The sequence below is a fragment of the Chionomys nivalis genome, chromosome 14 (genome assembly GCF_950005125.1).
Source record: "Chionomys nivalis chromosome 14, mChiNiv1.1, whole genome shotgun sequence".
NCBI lineage: Eukaryota > Metazoa > Chordata > Mammalia > Rodentia > Cricetidae > Chionomys > Chionomys nivalis.
In genome coordinates this window covers 68,300,874-68,326,611 of record NC_080099.1, presented here as the reverse complement: position 1 = coordinate 68,326,611, position 25,738 = coordinate 68,300,874, and the positions used below count along the sequence as shown (strand labels likewise).

Below are 25,738 nucleotides of genomic sequence, written 5' to 3'. Positions count from 1 at the left end.
CGCTCAGTGAGTCCGGTTTTATCCCATGCTTTTTCAGACACAGGCCAGCTGGCCTTGGTGAGTTCCCCATAGAACATCCCCATTGTCTCAGTGTGTGGGTGCACCCCTCGCGGTCCTGAGTTTCTTGCTCGTGCTCTCTCTCCTTCTGCTCCTGATTTGAACCTTGAGATTTCAGTCTGGTGCTCCAATGTGGGTCTCTGTCTCTGTCTCATTTCATCGCCTGATGAAGGTTAATATTCAGGAGGATGCCTAGATGTTTTTCTTTGGGTTCACCTTCTTATTTAGCTTCTCTAGGATCACGAATTATAGGCTCAATGTCCTTTATTTATGGCTAGAAACCAAATATGAGTGAGTACATACCCTGTTCCTCTTTTTGGGTCTGGCTCACGTCACTCAGGATAGTGTTTTCTATTTCCGTCTATTTGCATGCAAAATTCAGGAAGTCATGGTTTTTTACTGCTGAGTAGTACTCTAAAATGTATATATTCCATACTTTCTTCATCCATTCTTCCATTGAAGGGCATCTAGGTTGTTTCCAGGTTCTGGCTATTACAAACAATGCTGCTATGAACATAGTTGAGCATATACTTTTGTTGTATGATAGGGCATTTCTTGGGTATATTCCCAAGAGTGGTATTGCTGGGTTCAGGGGTAGGTTGATCCCGAATTTCCTGAGAAACCGCCACACTGATTTCCAAAGTGGCTGCACAAGTTTGCATTTCCACCAGCAATGGATGAGTGTACCCCTTTCTCCACAAACTCTCCAGCAAAGGCTATCATTGGTGTTTTTGATTTTAGCCATTCTGACAAGTGTAAGATGGTATCTCAAAGTTGTTTTAATTTGCATTTCCCTGATCGCTAAGGAAGTTGAGCATGACCTTAAGTGTCTTTTGGCCATTTGAACTTCTTCTGTTGAAAATTCTCTGTTCAGCTCAGTGCCCCATTTTATTATTGGGTTGATTAGCCCTTTATGGTCTAGTTTCTTGAGTTCTTTATATATTTTGGAGATCAGACCTTTGTCAGTTGCGGCGTTGGTGAAGATCTTCTCCCAGTAAGTGGGTTCCCTTTTTGTCTTAGTGACAGTGTCCTCTGCTTTACAGAAGCTTCTCAAGTCTCAGGAGATCCCATTTATTCAATGATGCCCTTAATGTCTGTGCTGCTGGGGTTATACGTAGGAAGTGGTCTCCTGTGCCCATGTGTTGTAGAGTACTTCCCACTTTCTCTTCTATCAGGTTCAGTGTGTTCTGACTGATATTGAGGTCTTTAATCCATTTGGACTTGAGTGTTGTGCATGGTGATAGATATGGATCTATTTTCATTCTTCTACAGATTGACATCCAGTTTTGCCAGCACAATTTGTTGAAGATGCTCTCTTTTTTCCATTGTATACTTTTAGCTCCTTTATCGAAAATCAGGTGTTCATAGGTTTGTGGCTTAAAGTCCGGGTCTTCTATTCGATTCCATTGGTCGACTTCTCTGTTTTTATGCCAATACCAAGCTGTTTTCAATACTGTAGCTCTGTAATAGAGTTTGAAGCCAGGGATGGTAATGCTTCCAGACAATCCTTTATTGTATAAGATTGTTTTGGCTATCCTGGGTATAAAGTTGATTATTGTCTTTTCCAGATCTGTGAAGAATTTTGATGGGATATTGATGGGGATTGCGTTGAATCTATAGATTGCTTTTGGTAGAATTGCCATTTTTACTATGTTGATCCTCCCAATCCAAGAGCAAGGTAGATCCTTCCATTTTTTTGGTGTCCTCATCAATTTCTTTCTTCAAAGACTTAAAGTTCTTATTAAATAGATCTTTCACTTCCTTGGTCAGAGTTACCCCAAGATATTTTATTCTATTTGTGGCTATCGTGAAAGGTGATGTTTCTCTGATTTCCCTCTCTGCTTCCTTATCCTTAGTGTATAGGAAGGCAACTGATTTTTTGGAGTTATCTTGTATCCTGCCACATTCCCAAAGGTGTTTATCAGATGTAGGAGTTCTTTGGTAGAGTTTTTGGGGTCGCTTATGTATACTATCATATCATCTGCAAATAACGAAAGCTTAACTTCTTCCTTTCCAATATGAATCCCCCTGATCCCCTTATGTTGTCTTATTGCTATTGCTAGAACTTCAAGCACTATATTGAAGAGGTATGGAGAGAGTGGACATCCTTGTCGTGTTCCTGATTTTAGTGGGATGGCTTTGAGTTTTTCTCCATTTAATTTAATGTTAGCTGTAGGCTTGCTGTAAATAGCTTTTATTATATTTGGGTATGACCCTTGTATCCCTAATCTCTCCAAGACCTTCATCATAAAGGGGTGTTGAATTTTGTCAAATGCTTTTTCAGCATCTAATGAAATGATCATATGGTTTTTTTCTTTCAGTTTATTTATATGGTGGATTACATTGATAGATTTGCGTATGTTGAATCAGCCCTGCATCTCTGGGATGAAGCCTACTTGATCATAATGGATAATTTTTCTGATGTGTTCTTGGAATCGGTTTGCCAGTATTTTATTGAGAATTTTTGCAACGATGTTCATGAGTGAGATAGGCCTGTAATTCTCTTTCTTGGTTGGGTCTTTGTGTGGTTTTGGTATCAGGGTAACTGTAGCTTCATAAAAGGAATATGGCAATGACTCTTCTGTTTCTATATTGTGAAATACATTAAGGAGTATAGGTATTAGCTCTTCTTGGAAGTTCTGGTAGAATTCTGCATTGAAACCATCTGGTCCTGGGCTTTTTTTGGAAGGGAGATTTTTGATAACCGTTTCTAATTCTTCGCGACTAACAGGTCTATTTAGATCGTTCACCTGGTCTTGGTTTAGCTTTGGTATATGGTACTTATCCAAAAAAATGTCCATTTCTTTTGCATTTTCCAGTTTTGTGGCATACAGGCTTTTATAGTAAGATCTAATGATTCTCTGAATTTCCTCTGTGTCTGTGGTTATGTCCCCCTTTTCATTTCTGATCTTATTTATTTGTGTGTTCTCTGTCATTTAATTAGTTTGGATAGGGGTTTGTCGATCTTGTTGATTTTCTCCAAGAACCAACTTTTTGTTTCATTGATTCTTTGGACTGTTTTCTGTGTTTCTATTTTGTTGATTTCTGCCCTCAGTTTGATTATTTCCAGTCTTCTACTCATCCTTGGTGCATCTGCTTCTTCTTTTTCTAGAGCTTTCAGGTGTGCTGTTAAGTCCCCAATGTATGCTTTCTCCATTTTCTTTAAGTGGGCACTTAGTGCTATGAACTTTCTTCTTAGCACTGCTTTCATCGTGTCCCATAGGTTTGAATATGTTGTCTCTTTATTTTCATTAAATTCAAGGAAGACTTTAATTTCTTTCTTAATTTCTTCCTTGACCCAGGTGTGGTTCAGTAGTTGGCTGTTCAGTTTCCATGAGTTTGTCAGCGTTCTGGGGGTAGCATTCTTGTTGCCTTCTAACTTTAATCCGTGGTGATCTGATAAGACACAGGTGGACACTGATATTTTTTTGTATCTCTGGAGGTTTCCTTTGTTTCCGATTATGTGGTCAATTTTCGAGAAGGTTCCATGAGCTGCAGAGAAGAAGGTATATTCTTTCCTATTTGGGTGGAGTGTTCTATAGATGTCTGTTAAGTCCATTTGCTTCATTACCTCCAACAATTCTCTTAATTCTCTATTAGGTTTCTGTCTGATTGACCTGTCTATTGGTGAGAGAGGTGTGTTGAAGTCTCCTACTACTAGTGTGTGTGGTTTGATGTCTGCCTTCAGTTCTAGTAATATTTCTTTTACATAAGTGGGTGCTTTTATATTAGGGGCATAGATATTCAGAATTGAGACTTCATCCTGATGAATTGTTCCTGTTATGAGTATAAAGTGTCCATCACGATCTCTTCTGACTGATTTTAGTTTGAAGTCCGTTTTGTTAGAAATTAGTATGGCCACACCTGCTTTTTTCTTAGGACCATTTACTTGAAAAACTTTTTCCCTACCCTTTACTCTGAGTATATGCCTGTCTTTGTGGTTGAGATGTGTTTCTTGCAAACAACAGAATGTTGGATCCTGTTTTCGTATCCAGTCTCTTAGCCTGTGCCTTTTTTAGGTGAATTGAGACAATTAGTATTAAGTGATATTAATGACCAGTGGTTGTTTACTCCAGCTATTCCTATTGTTTTTGGTAGTAGAGTTTGTGTGTCTCCCTTCTTTGAGTCGTGCTGGTGAAGGGTTGCTAGATGCCTGAGTTATTGTAGGCAGTGTTAGCTATGTTGGATTCCTTGTGTTGTGATTTTCCTTCTATTACTTTCTGTAGGGCTGGATTTGTGGCTACGTATTGTTTAAATTTATTCTTATCCTGGAATGTCTTGTTTTCTCCATTGATAGTGAACGATAGCTTGGCTGGGTATAGTAGTTTGGGTTTACATCCATGGTGTCTTAGTTTCTGCAGTACCTCTATCCAAGACCTTCTGGTTTTCATGGTTTCCATAGAGAAGTCCGGTGTAAGTCTGATCGGTTTACCTTTATAAGTTACTTGCCCTTTTTCCTTTGCAGCTCTTAATATTCTTTCTTTAATCTGTATATTTTGTGTTTTGATTATTATATGGCAAGGGGATTTTTTTTTTGATCCAGTCTGTTTGGTGTTCTGTATGCTTCTTGAATATTCAAAGGAATATCTTTCTTTATGTTGGGAAAGTTTTCTTCCATAATTTTGTTAAAAATATTTTCTGGGCCTTTGAGCTGTGACTCTTCTCCTTCTTCTATCCCCATTATTCTTAGGTTTGGTCTTTTTATTGTGTCCCATATTTCCTGAATGATTTGTGATGAGAATTTGTTGGCTTTGCTGTTTTCTTTGATCAGTGCGTTTATTTTCTCTACGGTGTCCTCAGAATCTGAGATTCTTTCTTCTATCTCTTGTATTCTATTGATTATGCTTGTTTCTGTAGTCTCTGCTCGTTGACCTAGATTTTCCATATCCAGCTGGTCCTCAGTTTGTGTTTTCTTCCTTGCTTCCATTTCAGTTTTCAATTCTTGAACTGTTTCCATTACCTGTTTGATCGTTTTTTCTTGGTTTCCCAGGGTATCATTTACGTATTTATTCATTTCTTCAAACTTTTTGTTATACTTCTCATCCATTTCTATAAGGGCGTTTTTTACATGTTGTTTAAGGGACTCTATTGCTTTCATAAAGTAAATTTTTTCCACTTCTTCTGTGTTAGGGTGTTCAAGTCCTTCTGTTGTAAGATCATTGGGTTCTGGTGTTTTCATGTTGTTTTTCAGATTGTTGGGTGAATTCTTGACTTGGCGCCTGCCCATCTCTTCCTATCGATGCTATCTAATGGGTCTTTTAGAGCAGGTCAGGTTTCCCTGCTGGCCAAGGGCCCCACTTACAAAATGCCCTCGCTCTGTTTCCTCGCTCTCACCGTGGGCCGAGATCTCTCTCACCACTCAGAAGGATCTTCAGGACCAGGACCAGGCTCCCCGTTTGCCAGGGACCTTGCCAACAAAAGGCCTACCCCTCTGCAGGCCAGCCACCAAAACAGAGAAACTCCCGTTGCCCTCTGTCCCGAGCTCCCGACCCAGAGCCCAAACAGGCTATACTGGGTGATCCTGTGGCCCCGTGGAAGGGAGGGGGAGTGAAGGAGGGCCCTGGGCGCAAGCTGGGATGTGCCAGGAAGAGAGAGGTCTCAGCAGAGGAGGAGTAGCCCCAGCAGAGGGTACCATCCCTCACAGGCTAACCGGGGGGATCAAGGGGGTTGGGGAATGCCCCCCCCCCCCCCGCTCCATTTCCTGTGTCCCACTGCGGGCCTAGAACACTCTCCCCATTCAGTAGGGTCTTCAGGGACAGGACCAGGCTCCCCGTTCGCCCATGGACCTCGCCAATAAAAGGCCTCCCACTCTGCAGGCTAGGCCCCAAAAAACCTACTTGATTTCATTGTAGTGGGGCGATCTGCTCTCAGTGTGTGCTTCACTATTTAATGCCTGGACTATCCCGCATCCACTGCATCTGCCGGTTTTAAGCTTTTGTTATTTATAATTAATTAGCCATGAACTAGAACTTTTTTTTTTTTTTGGTTTTTCCAGACAGGATTTCTTTGTGTAGCTTGGTGCCTGTCCTGGAACTAGTTCTTGTAGTCCAGGTTGGCCTCGAACTCACAGAGCTCCTTCTGCCTCTGCCTCCTGAGTTCTGGGATTAAAGGTGTGTGCCACCACCATCTGGCTAGAACTGTTCTTAAAATGCCTGGAATAATCCAAAGTGCAGCTTTAAATGTCAGTGTCACAATCCTATTTAGTAATAGGTATAGCCATATAAAACTCAAAAATACAGTAACAAGTGAATGATCAGAACAAAGAAATAAAATTGACAAAATCATATTTTAAATAAATTATGAACTGAAAATAAAATGACTTCAGAGATGGCTGCCAAGAGACGGCTAAGGAATTTACAGGGCACTAACAAAAGCATGGACAGAATTTTGGCCATGCACGGGGGTCATAGGCATTCTAGACATCCTTCCCAGAGGAAGTCTGAGGTCAAGACAGCCACACTGTATGGTGGTGCTTGTGACCGCTTTTCAAAAGTGACTGCCTGGTCCTTAACGAATCATCTAGCACTCTTGTCTTCAATGTGCAACCTTTACGTGTAGTTGAAGAATTACAACATCCAGGTTTTGGGAAACCTTAATGCACCCAAGCACTAAATCTCAAGTTGCCCAATTAGTCCTGATTGACAGCTGTTTTCAAAATTATTTTCAGGAAGGTGAGAGATGCACTGAAGCCCAGTTACACAGTAATTGTACTTTGAAAGGGAGTTTCATGTGACCAGCAATCAGCCTGCCACACACCAGCTGAAGGACTCATTTTAGACACAGTGTGATGGGATTACTGAGGTACAGCTGATGCCCTCCAAGTATCTACCACTCACTATAGACATAAACCACATCTGTAAACACACATGTTTGAGAAGATGGGGGACCTAATTTTGGGGAAGTCGGGGCCAGCTTCTGAGAAAACATGACAAACCAGTTTGAGTGGGAAGTATGAAGACAACGACTTCAAGGCGAGGCAGAACATGAGGTGTTGGTGCTAACGTGGGTGATCCAGACAGCAGGGCACAGCCAGAGAGGAGGCAGCCAAAGGAAAAGACAGGGTCCTCAGAGAATGGCGCTATACTGGGCCAGTCACAGAGCTTAGATTTGGACTCACATTGACAGGAGTTGTTGGGTTACACTGCTGGCTGGTTGGAGTTGCAGTCCGCCACAGCCTGGCAGCTTTCTCTAAGCTTGCCAGTTGGAAACTCCCTCCCTCCCCAGCAAGGCTTCCAGCTCTCTACCTGCCCTTATCTGGAGAATCCCTGGGCCTAGAGGACTGACCTTATCCAAAAGCTGTCTCTAGACCAGATGTCTGATTCGTCTTCAGCTTGCCCCTTGGCACAGAACCTGCTGAGAAGACTTGAGCTAGGAGCTCTGCCATAGGACCCTACTGCCACATACCAAGCCTTGCAAGAGGAGCATGTCACTTAGTACAAATTAGGGTATGTCCCCAGTCTCCCCAATCCTATATATTCTAATATTCTGGAATAAAATCGAGCTGACTCACTGAAATCCATCTCCCAGAGAGTCGTCTCCAGCTGTGCGTATGGCCACGTACAAAACTTCTGTTGTACTTTCTGCTCTTTCCCCTCTCAGACTGAGGGCCAACAGGCTGAACGGGGAAACAGAACCCCCAGAGATGGCACCTGAACAGGGAGATACCTGCCATAGCTGCTTCCAGCTGAACTGAGGAATAGGTTGTCAAAGCCAAGGAAAGCTGAAAGGCTTAGTCAAAGGCTTGTTTATCAGAAGCGTCTGATTAAGTGTTCCAGTGAAGGGGCAGGGAGCATTTACATCAGCTGGACTGGTTTGTATTGGCTTTTAGTAAGTCCAGAACTCAGTAGCTTCTAATTTGTAGATATTTAATGGATGGTAATCGTTAGCCTGGTGGAAATCTGTTAAGATATAGACAGGGCAGAAGTAAAAGTTTAGGAGCTTAAGAAAAAAGAAAAATCTTACATTTGGAACCCTTTTTGTATGATTTGTTGACAAGTGGATCCAAACTTGATGACTTTGATTCCTTGAAGCTTATACAAATTTTAGTATACCAAAGGAGATAAAAGTTTTAGCTATATTAGCATTACCACTGTTTGAAATGCACACTGTAGAAAAGGCAGGTAATTGGTGTCTGTAAAACAGCTGGAACAGATTTACACCTTGGGGTCACAGCAAAGGTTAGGGAGAAATGTCAGAGCAGGGTTGTAGGGTGGGGCAGAGAAAGGAAACAGAGGTCTTGTTGTGGGTTGTGTGAATATGTACTTGGGACTGCGGCTGCAGGGGGCTGGAAGACAAGCTATCGTATCATGCACGTCCCTTTCTCCTATGCTGTGGTCTCTCCTAGCTTGCCAACAAGCCTACTTATTAGAAAGACTGGATCTTTCTTATCTGGGTATATTTATTCCTAACCAGGCATCTGAGATACCAGGCATTCAAAATATATTTGACTAACAAAATCCTCTCAATACTTAGGAAGCATAAAATGTACAATAAATCCCAACATAGACACTGATTTAGTCAATAATAGAAAACCATATACACACAGAGACAGACAGTTACACACACACACAAACGATCTAGGCCCAGTGGTGTATGCCTTTAATCTTAGCACTCAGAAGACTGAAAAAGAAGGATGAGTTTGAGTCCACCATGGGCTACATAGTGAGCTAAGATGAACCTAGACTATGTAAGGGGGAAAAATCCACAAAGTCAACCCAAAACTTAAAGAATAAACTGCATTCACCAGGATGTACGTACAACATATGCCCATCTTGAGTAAGCAGATAGGTAATTTTAAATGCCACAAGGACAACCAGAACACTTCCACTACCGACACTCCACAATGCTGCACATATACACACAGAGGAGCTGGAGTAACAATCACGTCCTCTACACAATGCTGCACATATACACACAGAGGAGCTGGAGTAACAATCACGTCCTCTCCACAATGCTGCGCATATACACACAGAGGAGGCTTAGTAATGGTCAAACCAAGAAATCATAGTGTTAAGGAGATAAGAAACAAAAGTGTTATAAAATGCAAATAAGGCAGCATTTAGCTTATTAAGCAGAGATATGACATGTAAAGAGGTGGCTGAGATCACCAAACACCAACAGGCCCAGAGAACAGGAAAAGAACACAGATGATGGTCAGATAAATGCACAACTATTAAAAGTCAAGCTGCAGAAGGAAAGAGTTAGAGAGTGGGAATGGAAGCAGAGAGTAGCGAAGTGTCTTACTAAATGCTCACAGTGCACCTTCCAGCTTTTCCAACAGCATTAACAATGCTGCTCCAATCCTGTATCTGCTATATGTAAACCGGTATCAGCTACCACCTGCTGCACCTGCTGGGTTCAATCATTTGACACATGTCACAACTCTTCTTTGTCACTGACTCTACATGTCAAACAAGTTATTTCCATCTTGATTTTTGAATTCTGATTTATAAAAGGTATGATTTATCAAAACCTTGCACTTAAGACTGCTAAAAATGTTAAAATTGGCTTCCGTTAAATGACATAATCCACATGATTGGATTTCAGGTTCATGGGCATTCAACTGAAACAGCAGTAAGAGAAAAGTCTGACAAGAAAGCCTTTCTTGAGCAACTAATCTCTGCACGTTCCTAAAGACGAGAGTAAACATAGTAGGAATCATCCTGAGCTCACAAGAGTCAAAAGGCAGGGACTTCTCTGTTAACACTGAACAATAAAATGGCATTAAATGACTGAAAAATAATCCCTCAGCAGATCACTATAGACTCAAAGTCAACAACTTGATTTCTCTCCAAGCTGCTGCTGCTTCCTGCCCTGGGGTCCCATGGTGCTGTCAGGCCTGACAGCACAAGTCTAATTTCTGGGCCCATCTCATTCTTTGCCCCTCTGCCACCACCCATCCCCCACCAGCACAGAATCCGCAGCAGTGAATAGGATGTATGAAGTCAGCAAGCGCTAATAACCTCAGTCTCCTGCTGAAACTCAATACATATGCGAGGCAGGCTGGTCGGTGTTCAGTCACCAAGCTTTTAGAAAGTATTGCTGCTGTGCATCTCAAAGTGCCTGGTACCGTGCAATACACGGCTCCAGAAGAGGGGTCTACTCTGGAGAAGGGATGTCTGAAAGGCATGGGCTCTGGAAGAGAAGAAAGCAGCTTAAAGCAAACGGTGAAATTGAGAAGTAGAAATACATAGAAGGAACCACTTATATTTTTTAAAACTTCCTTCTACAATTTTATTTGCTGGTAGAATGAAGCTTTTTCACAGAACTAACTAGCATTTGGCTTCTTGTTAAATCTTTTTGTTTGAAATATGCAGCAAATGCTTGGAGTTTTCCCCCATAATATGTCCACTAAGCACAGTTGGGATTTTACTGGATAGTCATTTTATTCTACATACACAGACATGCACACACTCCAGTGAACACAAAACGTGATGCCTCATTAGATTTTTCTCCTTTTAAATCATTTAACTCAAGTGAATTTAATAAAATTGTAAAGAAAAAAATCTGTCCACTTTATGTAATTGTGTAAAATATTTAGTCACTAAGCATACTGGAAAAGTAATTTTCTCAAGAGATCCCACATGTCTGGGAAAATTACTACAAGTCACCGCTGGCTCTGTGCCATAATGGGTGTTGCCCACCATGGTAGTAAATTTCTATTGGCTCTGTATATCTGGAAATGCTCAAGGGGACACAAGGGACATGTGAAATCCCATCCAGTCAAATCAAAGAACCCTTTTACTTTTAAAAGAAGGTGACAAAAGGGTCAAGAGAAAGCAAACTTTAAAGTAAAAGCTAGTAATGGCCAGGTAATGGAGGCACATGCAACTTGAGTTCAAGGCCAGCCTGGCTTTACAGAGCAAGAGAAACCCTGCCTCAAAATAAATAAATTTTAAAAATGAAACAAAAAACAAAACAAATAAACAAACAAAACAAAACAAAAAAAGCTAGTAATGTTGTCCCATGAGTAAAGAACTTGCTACACAATAATGAAAACTACACTTAGATCCCCACACCCACATAAAAGCCAGGCATAGCCGCATCTGTCTCTGACCCCAGGACCGAGCAGGCAGATACAAGTGGATCTCAGGTACCCGCAGGCCAGCCAGCCGGGCTGAAATGCACAGCTCAGTCCAGTGAAAGCCCCTGCCTTAAAAATTAGACAAAACAAATGGCCTATTTGAAAAGTGGGTCTGGAACCCAAATGGAGTTCTCAAAAGAAGAAAAATAACAGCTAATTTCTCAAATTTAGTTTTCCTAACCTTTAGCAGTTAGGAAACTTAAAATGAAAACAACTTTGAAATTTCATCTTACCCCTGTCAGAATGCCAAAGATCATTAGAATAACCTACAACAAGCGATGTGGGGCACACAGGGGGAAAGGACCCGCATTCACTGTAGATCACAAACCAATGCAGTCACTGTGAAATCAGCATGGAGAATTCTCAAAAAACTAAAAATAAGCCTAGCACATTACCCACCTATTTCACTCCCTGGCATACGTCCAAAGGGCTCAACACCCTACTCCTCAGATGCTAGCTCAGCCATGCTCATTGCTTCTCTACTCACAAGAGTCAGACAGTGGAAACAAATGCTCTATAATCAACAAATAGACAACGAACTGTTTTACATCTACACTGTAATATACTACTTGGAGTTAAAGAAAAATGAAGTCATGACCTTCTCAGGAAACTGGATGGAACTAGGACAGATCACAGTGAGAGAGTAAATCAGACCAGAAGACAAATGGCCCATGTTCTCTCTTATTGGAGGCTCCACGTTCCAAATCTTCACATGCAAATACATAGCTTGTAGTAACTACAGAAACCAGGAAATTAAAATGGGGCTATTGCCAGATTAGGGGTTTGGGAACAATAAAGAAGGTAATAGTAGGGTGAAAGGGATCTGGTCAGGGAAACGGGGAAAGGGGGCTATTAGAGAGGAAGAGGTAGGTAGATAGAGATAAAGGGGAGAAAGGAGGAGGGTAAAGGCGAATGGCAGAACACAAGGGATCTAGGAGGGGAAATGGGAAAAGGGGGTCTCTTTAGAGGAGGTGGAAGAAAGTAACCATTGTCAGAGGCCATAGGAATACACAGCAGGTGACAACTAGTGTTCAAATGTCAAACATCAAAGGTTTGATTCTCTAATGGAGATTAATCTTGCCTAGGCAGACGCACGCACCGGGTGGAGACCGGCAGACAGACGCACGAGGTGGAGAGACCGGCGCTCAGACGCGGCGAATGTGGGATAGTCCAAGCATGAAACAGTGAAGCCCACACTGAGAGCAGATCACCACACTACAATTAAATCAAGTAGGTTTCTTGGGGCCTAACCAATGGAATTGAATAGAAGACCCGGACTTTAACCCACAAACCTATGAACACCTGATTTTCGATAAAGGAGCTAAAAGTATACAATGGAAAAAAAGAGAGCATCTTCAACAAATTGTGCTGGCAAAACTGGATGTCAATCTGTAGAAGAATGAAAATAGATCCATATCTATCACCATGCACAAAACTCAAGTCCAAATGGATTAAAGACCTCAATGGGCTGGAGAGATGGCTCAGTGGTTAAGAGCACTGACTGCTCTTCCAGAGGACCTGGGTTCAGTTCCCAGCACCCACATGGCAGCTCACAACTGTCTGAAGATCCAGTTGCAGGGGATATGACACCTTCACACCAATATAAAATAAAGTTAAATAGACCATAAAAAAAAACCTCAATATCAGTCAGAACACACTGAACCTGATAGAAGAGAAAGTGGGAAGTACTCTACAACACATGGGCACAGGAGACCACTTCCTACGTATAACCCCAGCAGCACAGACATTAAGGGCATCATTGAATAAATGGGACCTCCTGAGACTGAGAAGCTTCTGTAAAGCAGAGGACACTGTCACTAAGACAAAAAGGGAACCCACTGACTGGGAGAAGATCTTCACCAACGCCACAACTGACAAAGGTCTGATCTCCAAAATATATAAAGAACTCAAGAAACTAGACCATAAAGGGCTAATCAACCCAATTATAAAATGGGGTACTGAGCTGAACAGAGAATTCTCAACAGAAGAAGTTCAAATGGCCAAAAGACACTTAAGGTCATGCTCAACTTCCTTAGCGATCAGGGAAATGCAAATCAAGACAACTTTAAGATACCATCTTACACCTGTCAGATGGCTAAAATCAAAAACACCAATGATAGCCTATGCTGGAGAGTTTCTGGAGAAAGGGGTACACTCATCCATTGCTGGTGGGAATGCAAACTTGTGCAACCACTTTGGAAATCAGTGTGGCGGTTTCTCAGGAAATTCGGGATCAACCTACCGCTGGACCCAGCAATACCATTCTTGGGAATATACCCAAGAGATGCCTTATCATACAACAAAAGTATATGCTCAACTATGTTCATAGCAGCATTGTTTGTAATAGCTAGAACCTGGAAACAACCTAGATGCCCTTCAATGGAAGAATGGATGAAGAAAGTATGGAATATATACATTTTAGAGTACTACTCAGCAGTTAAAAACAATGACTTCCTGAATTTTGCATGCAAATAGACGGAAATAGAAAACACTATCCTGAGTGACGTGAGCCAGACCCAAAAAGAGGAACAGGGGATGTACTCACTCATATTTGGTTTCTAGCCATAAATAAAGGACATTGAGCCTATAATTCGTGATCCTAGAGAAGCTAAATAAGAAGGTGAACCCAAAGAAAAACATCTAGGCATCCTCCTGAATATTAAACTTCATCATGTGATGAAAGGAGACAGAGACAGAGACCCACATTGGAACACCGGACTGAAATCTCAAGGTCCAAATCAGGAGCAGAAGGAGAGAGAGCACGGGCAAGAAACTCAGGACCGCAAGGGGTGCACCCACACACTGAGACAATGGGGATGTTCTATGGGGAACTCACCAAGGCCAGCTGGCCTGGGTCTGAAAGAGCATGGGATAAAACCGGACTCGCTGAACATAGCAGACAATGAGGACTACTGAGAACTCAAGAACAGTGGCAATGGGTTTTTGATCCTAATGCACATACTGGCTTTGTGGGATCCTAGGTAGTTTGTATGCTCACCTTCCTAGACCCGGATGGAGGTGGGTGGTGCTTGGACTCCCCACAGGGCAGGGAACCCTGATTGCTCTTCAGGCTGATGAGGGAGGGGGACTTGATTAGGGGAGGGGGAGGGAAATGGAAGGTAGTGGTGGGGAGGAGGCAGAAATCATTAATAAATAAATTAATTAATTAATTAAAAAAATCTTGCCCAGGCAAGGTCTGCAGGACCATGGACTCTGGAAACTTGCTCACTGTTGCTAAAGCAGCTTGGTGTCTCCCCAATACCTGAATTGTAGTGTGTAATTGTGTGTGATGTGTATATGTAATCTCATGGTTACATCTCAATCCTATGGACACATATATCTGTGGGTGGTCAGGAAGGTGACTTTTCATGTAGCTATATAGTTTTGATTATAGACTATATACTGGGACATGCTTCATAACTGGAACTATTTGTCCCACAAAATCTGTGGTCACTCAAAAGCCTGCCTTGTTCTTTTGCTCAGACCAACTGCACACAATTAGCTCACTTTCACCTTACAGCAAGTTCAAACTAGACTAAAGGCATTTTGTAAACAGATCCTAAGTTTGGAACTTTGTAGTTATGCACAAGGTCTGAGTCGCAGATGTGTAATCAGGTTGCTATGCAAACACCCTAGGAAAAACATGTCAGCTCTTTGCTTGCTAAGTCTGTTAATAATAGACCTATGGCTCAAAATCAATAAAACTGTGCACTGTACACGCACACTCTGGTCGCTGCTTACTCTTGTAACCTTGGACCCTGTGCTGCCATGGCAATGGCTCAGCTCCTATCACTTACCCTAGGACTGTGCTTCTGACCAAGGAGAGGTAACTTCTGTGATTTCCTTATGGCTTCAAGTCTCTTGGGAGAGAGAGATTTTAGGCTGGAGGATGAAAGCTAGAAGAAGCCAGGAGGAATCAGAAAGAGGACAGGAGAATTAGAATAAAAGCAGAAGGATAAAGAGTTTCTTTGGAACAGCATGGTGTGAGAGCTCATACATTCTCAGATAGCCCTTAGATAAAGTTCTTTCCACTTGTTGTAGCTTCCAATCTGAACCCTGAAGAGGACCTTGGGGGCCGGGCGGTGGTGGCGCACGCCTTTAATCCCAGCACTCGGGAGGCAGAGGCAGGTGGATCTCTGGGAGTTCGAGGCCAGCCTGGTCTACAAGAGCTAGTTCCAGGACAGGCTCCAAAGCTACAGAGAAACCCTGTCTCGGAAAAAAAAAAAAAAAAAAAAAAAAAAAAAAGACCTTGGGGCTGGACCTCAAAGGCTCTCGTTAAAGTACAGATGAAGGAGAGGTGAGTAAAATAACAAGGATGCTTGAACAACTCACAGGATCAAAGGAAGGAAGGAGGGAGGGAAGGAGAGAGAGAGAGAGAGAGAGAGAGAGAGAGAGAGAGAGAGAGAGAAAAGAGAGAGAGAGAACCTCTTTTGTGTTGGTCAGGGCTGTCCATGAGACTCCCAAAGTTATACAGCCTGTTGCTAATGCTCTTGGTAAGCCCTCCAGTTGGAAGGTAAAGCCTGCTGTGAAACAATCTTTTTGTACACTGTGAATATGTATTACTCCCATTGGTTAATAAAGAACTGATTGACCAACAACTAGGCAAAAAATAAAAAAATGGTCAGGTGGAAGTTGCAGACAAAAAGAGAGCACTGGGAGAAGAGGATGGAGTAGCCAGAGACACAGAAAAAGCAGGAGATGAACATATCATGCTGAAGAAGGGAACTGCCAAGTGGTAGAGCATAGATAGAAACATGGGTTAATTTAACTTGTACGAGCTAGTCAGAAATCAGCCTAAGCTACTGACTGAGAATCTATAATTAATAAGTCTTTGTGTGGTTATTTCAGAGCTGGCCTAGGTCAAAACTCTGCCTACACTATGTTGCTGAGGACACTATGCACTTCAGAAACAGGAACCAGAGATCACTGAGTTAGAACCATTCTGAAAATCTTCTCCCTTAGTACTAGCTTTCATGGTACTAGAATTTACCATGGAAGCTTCCAAAGGAGGGAAGCAACCAATAGTCCTACCCAGCTATGATGCCTGTGAGTTACATCAATGACCAGCAGGGCACAACAGCACTATGGATACCTTAGTAGTACACATACATTGGCAGTAACTAACAGCTCTCCAATTGCATGTAAGACCTGTTCAAAGAGAGGGAGATATGCTTGGTACTGGAAACTCAGCTAGTCACTCAGTTCTCTTATATTTTTGGTTGTGAGCCTAGCCTTTAATGGTTGGGCCATCCCTCTAGCCCGTTCTCATAAAGTCATGGTTATTAGAGAAAAATACGAAACATTAATTTACTAAACTAGCATAATCTCTAATAACAATCTTTAAATATTTGTCATTATATACACAGATAAGTATAGTCTTCCCCCCTTAAAAAGGAAATTTCTCTTTGCAAACAGAAAACAATAACCAATCCAAGCACAGAATCACGGAGCCTGGACCCAACGGATATATCTACAAACTATTCCTAGACTGAAAACTCAAAGAACACTAAGGAAGAGGGGGCAGAATGACTGTAGGAGTCAGAGGATCAGGGAGTTTGCTGAGAGGTTGTGTCTCCTAGTGATATCAGAAGCTACACTCATAACATAACTGCCAAAACATGAGCTGAACAAGTTGACACCAACGAACAAGTCAAACTGGCTAGAGAGGAGCCTCACAAGCAATGGAGGAGAGCTGGGAACCAGAGAGGTGGCAAAAGTCACTCCAGGGAAGTGCACAACAACTGGCTGTCCAGTGCCAAATGGTCACCCCTGAAAACAAACATGCAGGTAGCATTCATTATATTGGCTAAATAAGTTGTATTTAGGAATACTGGTTAAAGAGGAAGGGGGCATGATTAAGCTACCTGGCCTAGAAATTTCAGGGATGGCAAAATGTCCTAGATTTGTTGGGTGAGCCCAGTGTAATCGCGGGATCCTTCCATGGAATCAGAGAGTCGGGCTCTGAAGATGCGGAAGGGGCCTGGAGTCAAAGAGCGCAGGCAGGCCACTATGGCAAAGAACCACTAGAAAGAACACAGCCCAGTTGATGCCTTGATGTGAGGATTTGTTTTGTTTTTTCAAGACAGTGTTTCTTTGTATATCCTTGACTGTCCTGGCCTCATACTCACAGATATCTGCCTGCCTTTGCCTCCCAAGTACTGGGATTAAAAGGGTGCAACACAACCACCCAGCTGATGTTAGGACTTTTAAGTGCTGAAACTATGAATCAATCTTTACTCTTTAACTTTAAGTTACATGTATTTTAACATTAGTGAATGGAGCAATAACTAAGCTTCCTTGGGAAAGCATGGACAGCAGGACAAGTAAAGGTTGGCCTACTAAGGGGTCGGGTTTGTTCTTCCTAACAGAAGTGAAGGAGAAAGTGTGAAGACACTGTGTGTGAAATGATGTCATGCCTCAGCAAGAGCTCCTCTGGTCTCCGTGAATTATGCAGCCAGGTCAACAGCAGGGCAGGACTTGACCAGAGGTTATCAGGCTTCATTTCAATGCAGCTTTCTATGATTCCATAAATTTGCATGAAGAATTATTAGAGACGCCGCAGATGAACTGCTGTGTTTAAAGAGACGTAACGAAACTTGAGGGCCATTCAAGGGTTGGCCCTGTCCCTCTTTTGATTTCTTACAGTCAACAGACAATACGCTATTAGCTCGACTAGGACTCGGCCTCAGGAGCCTGCTTGACACAACAAGCCAGAGCAACAGACACAATCCCACCTGACCAAGAAGCAGATATGGGAGTGCTGTCAAAGGAACTCCAGCTCCTGCTATCTCCTCCTCCCAGGGGTGACTGCTATTGACATACCCAGAAGCAGAGAGATGGCAGCAGCTGCTAATGTCTCCCCAGAAGAGAATGGTTAAGGAAATCGTACTACACGCACAGAACAAGATTAAGCTGCAGACACATGGCTAAGTGAAAAACTCATTTAGAATAATCAAATATGTACTTAAAGTCATTTTTTGAGCCCTAATGTATATAAGTCTATATACTTGTGAATGCTTGGAAGAAGGCCTGGAAGGGCGCTATTAAGCCATTACTAACCTCTGAAGAAGGGGCTGGAGAGATGGTTCAGCAGCCAAGAGCACTTAGTACTATTCCAGAGCACTCAAGTTTGGTTCCCAGCACCCATGCTAGGCAGCTCACAACTATCTGTAATCCAGTTCAGGGACTCCAACACCTCTGCTCTCCAAGGCCACCACACATGTGAACACACACACACACACGCACGCACGCACGCACGCAGGCATGCACGCACACAGTTATATGTGCCTACAACAATTTCCAACCTCTGAGCTGGGGGATGATGGCGCACGCCTTTAATCCCAGCACTCGGAAGGCAAAGGCAGGAGGATCTCTGTGAGTTCGAAACCAACATGGTCTAAAAGAGCTAGTTCAAGGACAGGCACCAAAGCTAACACAGAAACCCTGTCTCAAAAAACAAAAACACAAACCCTAAGCTCTGAGGAAAAACCCATGTGTATTTCAGTGTGTCTTTTCTATTGCTGTGATAAACACCATGGCTAAGGCAACTTAAGGAAGAGAGACTATTTGGGCTAATGGTGTAGAGACATGACAGCAGGCAGCCAGAGCCAAAAACTGTAACATCACATCTCCAACATCAACCATGAAGCAGAGAGGGTAAACTAGAAGTCAAGGTTCACCCCACTGACATGCTTCCTCCAGCAAGATCACACAGCTTCTAAAAATTCCACAGCATCCTAAAACAGTGCCACCAACTGGGAATGCAATGTTGAGATATGTACGCCTATGGAGGACATTTTTCATTCAAACCACCATGCAAGAATCCCTCTACTGATTTTCCTTTGGGAAGTTGCTCACAGAATCCACAAGTTAATACCAATGGATGGAGCACAGGGTTGAGGTACAAGAAGTATAAGCCACCTGCAGTGTTAATTGCACCACCTTCTTACCTCCTGCAAGAGTAAAACCTTCACTCAAGTTCATTCTGTACTCAGATCCGACATCCTCTTCCCTTCCCAGCATGAGTTGCTCCTTTTACACACCCCACATTAAACTGACAGTCCCCACCACCGTCTTTTGATTATCTCAGGTCTGACTGTGAAAATACGTTCCTCTGATTTAACTCCCCTGTATTTCTAACAAAGTTTGATCCTGTCTTATGAAGTGAATACTCCTCCGAGTCCACAACCCTGCAGTACTGTCTTCCGTCCCTGTGCTAGCCCCACTGCCGCAGCTTCCTTGGCTTAACCTCCTGTTCTCATTCCCACCCTCTCTCTCACCATGCTTCCTCTCTTCCATTCCCTTCCATAAAATAACGTCTCAGTCTCGTGGTCTCTAAATACCTTTCTCTCCCATTCATATTCATCTCAAATCTTCTAATGTCAACTTCTAAGCTCAGAAGTCAGTTAAGTTCGATGGCACATGCCTGTGATCCCAGCTCTTGGGAGACTGAGGCAGGATGACGAGTTCAAGTCCAGCCTGGCCTACAAAGTGAGACAGTACCCCACACATACACAGAATCTGACTGTTTAGTAGCCACAGCTCTCCCACGTGCATTCCCCAGCTGTCCATGTCTCTCAGGGCTGGAGGCTCTGAGTCCACGCTCACAAGGGATATGTGCTCTGGGGCAAAGTTAAGGACTTCCTTTTTTCTGTGCCAGTTACACTCTGGCCTCCAGCATACTAAATGCTAAAGGTCTCTCTGAAGACAGAACCCACTGTCTCTTTCTGTTTCCTTAGAAACAGAAGGTGACAAGAGCTATCACCAGAGGTCACTGAAAAAGGAGCAAATAAAATGTGTGCAGTTTTGAAGATATTCTAATTCTAGCATATTGTACATTTTCAAAATAAAGTCAAATCCATTTTGATTTATTTGAAGTAGCAACTCTCTTTAGATAAAAAAAATTACTTATTTGAAAGGGCACACGTGTCATAGTATATCGTGTGGTCAGTGAAAAACTTCCGAGAGCTGGTTCTTGCTTGGCCGCAAGTACCCTCTACCAGGGAAAGCTACTCACCCACTCAGTGTTGAATTTTTGTCACCAATCTTCCAATTCTTGTCATAAAACACACACACACACACACACACACACACACACACACACACACACTAGCTGGGCTGGGAACGTGGCTTAGTGCCATGTAAACATGAAGATGTGAGTTTGGAAGCCCAGAACCCAAGTAAAGACAGAAGCAGTGGTGAACACACAAACACACAAGCCTAGCGCTCCTATGGCCAGACAGGAGCAGAAGCGGGCGTGTGTGTGGGGGGGGGGGGTGGAAGTGTCCCCTGGGAACTGCTGGGCAGGTGTAGTGCTGAACAACAACCCTGTCTTAAACAAGATGGGAGACAAGAACTAATGCCCAAGGCTGTCTTCTGATGATAAACACACACACACACACAGTGGCGCACATGTGCCTGCACTCACATGAACACCTGTGCATGCACATGTGCACATGCGCACACACACATACGTACTACACAGTAGCTAAAGGAGCTACACTGATAAAGCACTTTAAGTTTATTCTGGAATATTCCAGATGACAGTCACTCTTACAAAGACTCTTGGGTGGTGGACTCCACACTTCCAACAACACAGGAGAAATGAGGCAGGAGTTACCTGACAGTGCATCATAGAACTCGTCCTCACTAAGGATGCTGACAGGCGGGGATCCTTCAACCAGGGATCGCTCTAGTTCATGATGCTCGGTGGCTAAAGTCTCCAGTGCTTCTGACAAAATTTTGTTTTTTTCTTGTTCCTGTTCCAATTTAAAATTCCTCACCTAGAAGAATACAGATATACAAGAGTTCAGAGCGACAGGAAGTACAGAGGATGTGAAAATTACTTGCTTTTGATCTAATTCGACCGCAGTATCAGAAAGGAAAGCAGTTGAGCTGTACACACGCACAGAAGAAAGAGCGAAATTACTAAGACAATCTTATTTTTCCCACGGGGCCTTTTCTCACAACAGTCAGCTGATGGACACAGACTGCAAACTACCATACAGACTCAGCTCAAACGCTGAGATGCTAGTGAAAGAAAAGGCATTAGTCAACTTGGAAACTGTATTTTAAAATAATGCATTTCTTCCTCAATACTAATCATAAAATTAAAACAATCATTTCAGCAGAGCTTGGTTTCACATCATCTTAAATGCTAAAATGTCCACAAAACTGGATGGAGTCTCCTAGTTTATTTTCCAAATAGTTGGAATATCAAATAAAGAGAAACAAAAATTTTACTATTTTCAATTCCCTGTTTCTACTTCAATTCTACGTTTTGCCTTTAATTTAGTAGACTAAAAAAAAGTTACAGGAAAGGCAAAGTTTAGTCAGACATGTCAGCATCTGATGTTAGCACTGCCCCTTGTCTAACAATTCAAGACAATCTGGCCCTCCAAACCTCACAAATCAGCAGGCACGGGGCTTGGTCCGGAGTTTTATCTAATTCTGCATCAAGAACTCTGAAATACTGCTAACCCTTTGTCTTGCTTAGCACTGTATTCTCGAGCCAGGGCTGCCACCAGCGGGCACCATGTGTCCTCAGGAGTGCTCTCTGTAGTTCCCCCTTACCTCGTGATCTGAGCGGTGTTCAGCTCTTTAAATGTGTATTTTCAATCTAGCAGCAGAGTCTATTTCTCAGATACAATCCCCAAACATAAAATGCCCCTTTTAAAGCTAGCTGTGGTTTACATGCCTGCAATCCCAGGATTTGGGATGATGGGGCGGGCATGAGAATGGAGAATTTGGAGCCAGTCTAGGGTAGAGTGAGACAAGAAACCAGCACCTCTGTCAATCAGTGTCTTATACTGCAGACTCGTGCTTCTGGTGCTGCTGTGACAGGAGCCTGTTCTGACTTTCCCTCTCTCCCAAGCAAACCACAGAGGTAGGCCCAGACCCAGGGCCACACAAGCAGCTTAAAGGGCACAGATGAGGCAGCTGCCTCCCAGCTCCCTTTCAGGTCAGACCTCTAGATATGAGAGCTGGGACCACTTTCATAAGGTCCCCTTGCATCGCTCCCTCTACTGATTCTAGCCCTTTCACCTCCTGACATTTCTCCCATGCTCCTCTCTAACCTCCAAGGATGAAGCATTTCCCTCTGTTCTGACTCCAGGACCCTGTGTGGCCCTGAGGTCCTTATGGTTGCACATCAGGTCCAATGCTCTACTAAGAACAATTCTGGGAACAACTCAAATATAGTCTGGCTTCAAGGCTCACTTCATTGGACAGAATTAAACCTTTATCACCTTGGAAACAGATCCAGTCCTCAGGCACTTCAGTGTTTATCATTAGAGCAATGAGATTATAATTATTAGAGCTGTGATAATGAAATAAAAATAGCAATATGTGTGTGTGTGTATATATACATATATATAATCCTAAACAGAGACAAGATAATACACAAAAGCACAAAAACTTTAAGACACATAATTGTAGTTTGTAACAAACTCAAAAACACTTGTAAATATTCTCATAATCAAAATAGTGTCTCCAGAGAAGTTTGAAAAGCTTATACTATGGCTGGAATGTACCTTTAAATAATATAGAAGAATAATTCTTTCCATTTAATAAATGCTTTCATTTGAATGCTAAATTTATATAAATTTTAGTAGAATGACAAAATTGATCAATGCCCTCAAACATCTAATCCTCTCTAGAAAATCTTACTCAAACCACAAGTGAGCCTTTATTCACCAAAAATAAGCTTACTCCCTTCCTGCCACACCTACCTCTGTCCTCACTTGTTAGCGAAGACAGTGAGTGGGGGTGGAGTAAACTACTCTCCTTTGTGAGCTTGTTCATCTGTCAGCTGATCTGAGAAAGCTCTTATGCCACTGAAGAAGCCTTACCACAAAACTACCTGCAAAAACATACTCTCCCCTACAGTAAGGGAAGTGCATGACAAAGAAACCTCAGCAGCAGAAAAGCTTTCTCCCTGCAAGAAAGCACCTGAGAGAATGCTTAATGGCCAGGTTGATACTGCTCAGTGGGCAGAGGAAGTCTACAGTCCTGGCAATCCCAGGTTATCCAGGTTAACCCTGCACTGAATAGTCAGTGTTGAACTTCAGTGGAGAGACTGCAGAGTGCAGGTTTACAAAATAGTCGCCTTCTAAAGGCTCTTCCTGAAGGGTTATTGGCTAGCTAAGATCCCATGCTGTAACAGAAACAGCACCTTCATAAAATTCCACCGTATGACTGATTCCAAGTGTGGATTTGCCAAGTTTATATGTCCTACCAACACGTGCATATGATTGTAAGACTTTTTAAAAAAGCATTCAAACATTCAAGCTATTATAACTATCCTATCATTATTAAAGGAACACAGACTTCTCTTCACAGAATTAATGGACCCCACCATGTGTTTACAATTATGTTAGAAAACTTTAGACTATGATCTGTAAACAAAAACCAATGTGTATCAAGTGAACATACATTAGAGCTATTAGAAAGCAGGACATTCCTACTATCTACCTCAAACCACTTCCATTTTATTCCATTTCCTGCTAGAAGATGAACTCTTCGGGGAATGTTTCCCATATGAACAGATGCCATCTAGGCAATCCAGGTTTAAAAACAGCATGTGCTAGCCAGTCTGCATACATTTTATCTCCTATTTCCTTCTAGAAAGTGCCCTGCTATTCACCTATGTTTTATACAGGGTGAGTGGGGCAGAGATAAAAAATCATTTGACAAAGACATCTAATAACTGAAGACCACTGATTAGTATTCATGGAACACCAGGTACAATGACCTGATTGTAAGACTGGGAAATTCTAGCCACACTCTGGTCTCTTCTCAGTTATTGCAAGTACACCTACAATAAGAAAGAATGTATTAGAGATGGAAATACTCTATCGTACCTAATTTTCTCTCAGAGAAGCAGCTGTTCTGACACACTGCTGTGGTTACAGGACCGACAACACTCACATTTTTCCGGATATGAGATTCAGGCCACTCCCCGCTACTGCTCTACGGAGGAGCTGATGAGAAGCCGGGTTGATCACTCGCAGCTGATGTGAGCTCTCCCACCCACATCTGACTACACTGTTTGGGTGAAGCAGGACTGCTGAGGTTTGACAGCCTCTGACTGCTTGCACTAGAAATGCAATCCCCTAAACCAAATGTTAACAGTGAAGGGAAGTGAAGTCTTTAGATTGTAATTAGGACTAGATGAGAATTTTTCAGGGTGCAGGGCTTGACAGTATTAGTGACTATATAAAAGGAGACCCTAGCTGGCAAAGGGTCATGTGACGCTACTGTGCATGAATCAGAAGGAAGGTCCTAGCCAGACTCTTAATAAATGACATATACCTAAGACTTCCAACTCCAGAACTGTGGGCAAAATAAAGACTTCATGAATCACCCGGAGAGTGGCACTCAGTTACCACAACTGAAATACAGACTGAGATAAAGATGAAGTGCTCACATGAGTGTAAACTGGTCACTATCACTTCTCATTCTATCCCTGAGTACTTTGGAGATACGCCCTGATGACCATACTCAGCACGCAGCTGCTATGATTTGTGACTTATTAAGTATCTTTGTATAGAATAAGCTCTAAGATGTCACTGGCTCTAGCACTCACTCCTTTTCTTTGCTATCCTGTACCATTTTTCAAATGAAATGAATGTATGCTCCTGCTTACAAACAGGCCAGGGGAGGTCAAGTAAGACAGAAAACAAAAATCGACCGGGCACTTGCGCTGCCAGTGCTGAGGGGCACTCCTATTCTGGAAGGATTCTGAAGGAGGGACTCAACAATTTGCTGACAGACTGTGATGTAAGGAAGGAAGCAGCATGGCTTCTGATTTAGAGTTTAGCAAGTACCTGAGACAGGACAGACTGTGGGAAGATAGGCCAACTGGAATTCAGTCTCGCACGTGGTAAATGCAAGGTACCATGAGACAGCCAAGTATAGGAGTGATCAGCAGACATGAACTCAAATGCTTAAAGAAGGAGGGGGGTTATAACTCTCGAGTTATAATTTAAGTTGTAAGATTAGATAAGATCACTAAGGCAGACAGGAGGACAGAAATGAAAGGAAGCCCAGCTGTGTTTTGTAGCCATTAATGAGGTGAGAAAGAGCAGAGGATTGCTAAAGTGATATTATTGAGACCTAATCCATAAATGTCACTGTTCTTCACTAAGGGACTAAGCAGATCCCGCAAGAGAAAAGATGGCATGCGTGGGCACGGATTCAGAGAGCTAGGCACATGTAACTTCAAGTTTTCTTCTAATTGGTTCTCTTGTCTTGCCCTTGAACAGAAACAATAGGAAACAGATGTGGAGATCAACCAACATTGGCCCCAGCAGATGACATAAAAGAAGCCACTAGTCTCTTGATTCCGTGAAGGAAGTATGCCTAGAGGTTCAAAAGAAGGCTCCGGTACTTCATTCACACATGCTGTTAGTCAACTCAACAATGACTTCCAACACCACTAAAGATGCTCTTTTCTCACAGCCACCATCACCTTCCTCAGTTTCGTTCCCATCAGAATAAGTCTTCCTACCCTCAGGCTCCAGCACTGAGGAAGACTTGACTGACTGACATGTTCAAAGAAAGAGCTTTGTAGGTGCTGCTATGCAAATCACTTCTGAG

The 25,738-nt window shown here is 42.6% G+C and overlaps 1 protein-coding gene across 3 annotated transcripts in view; it reads right to left on the bottom strand.

Annotated features, from left to right (window-relative positions):
• Positions 1-25,738, bottom strand: part of Osbpl1a (oxysterol binding protein like 1A) — a 191,436-nt gene that overhangs the window by 64,083 nt on the left and 101,615 nt on the right. For 2 of the 3 annotated variants that reach the window (XM_057789364.1, XM_057789365.1), the window contains one exon: positions 20,760-20,922. The exons of the other annotated variant lie outside the window; for it this stretch is intronic. In XM_057789364.1, coding sequence (XP_057645347.1) covers positions 20,760-20,922 — 163 coding nt within the window. The remainder of the gene's footprint in view (positions 1-20,759; positions 20,923-25,738) is intronic. 3 annotated transcript variants of the gene reach the window in all.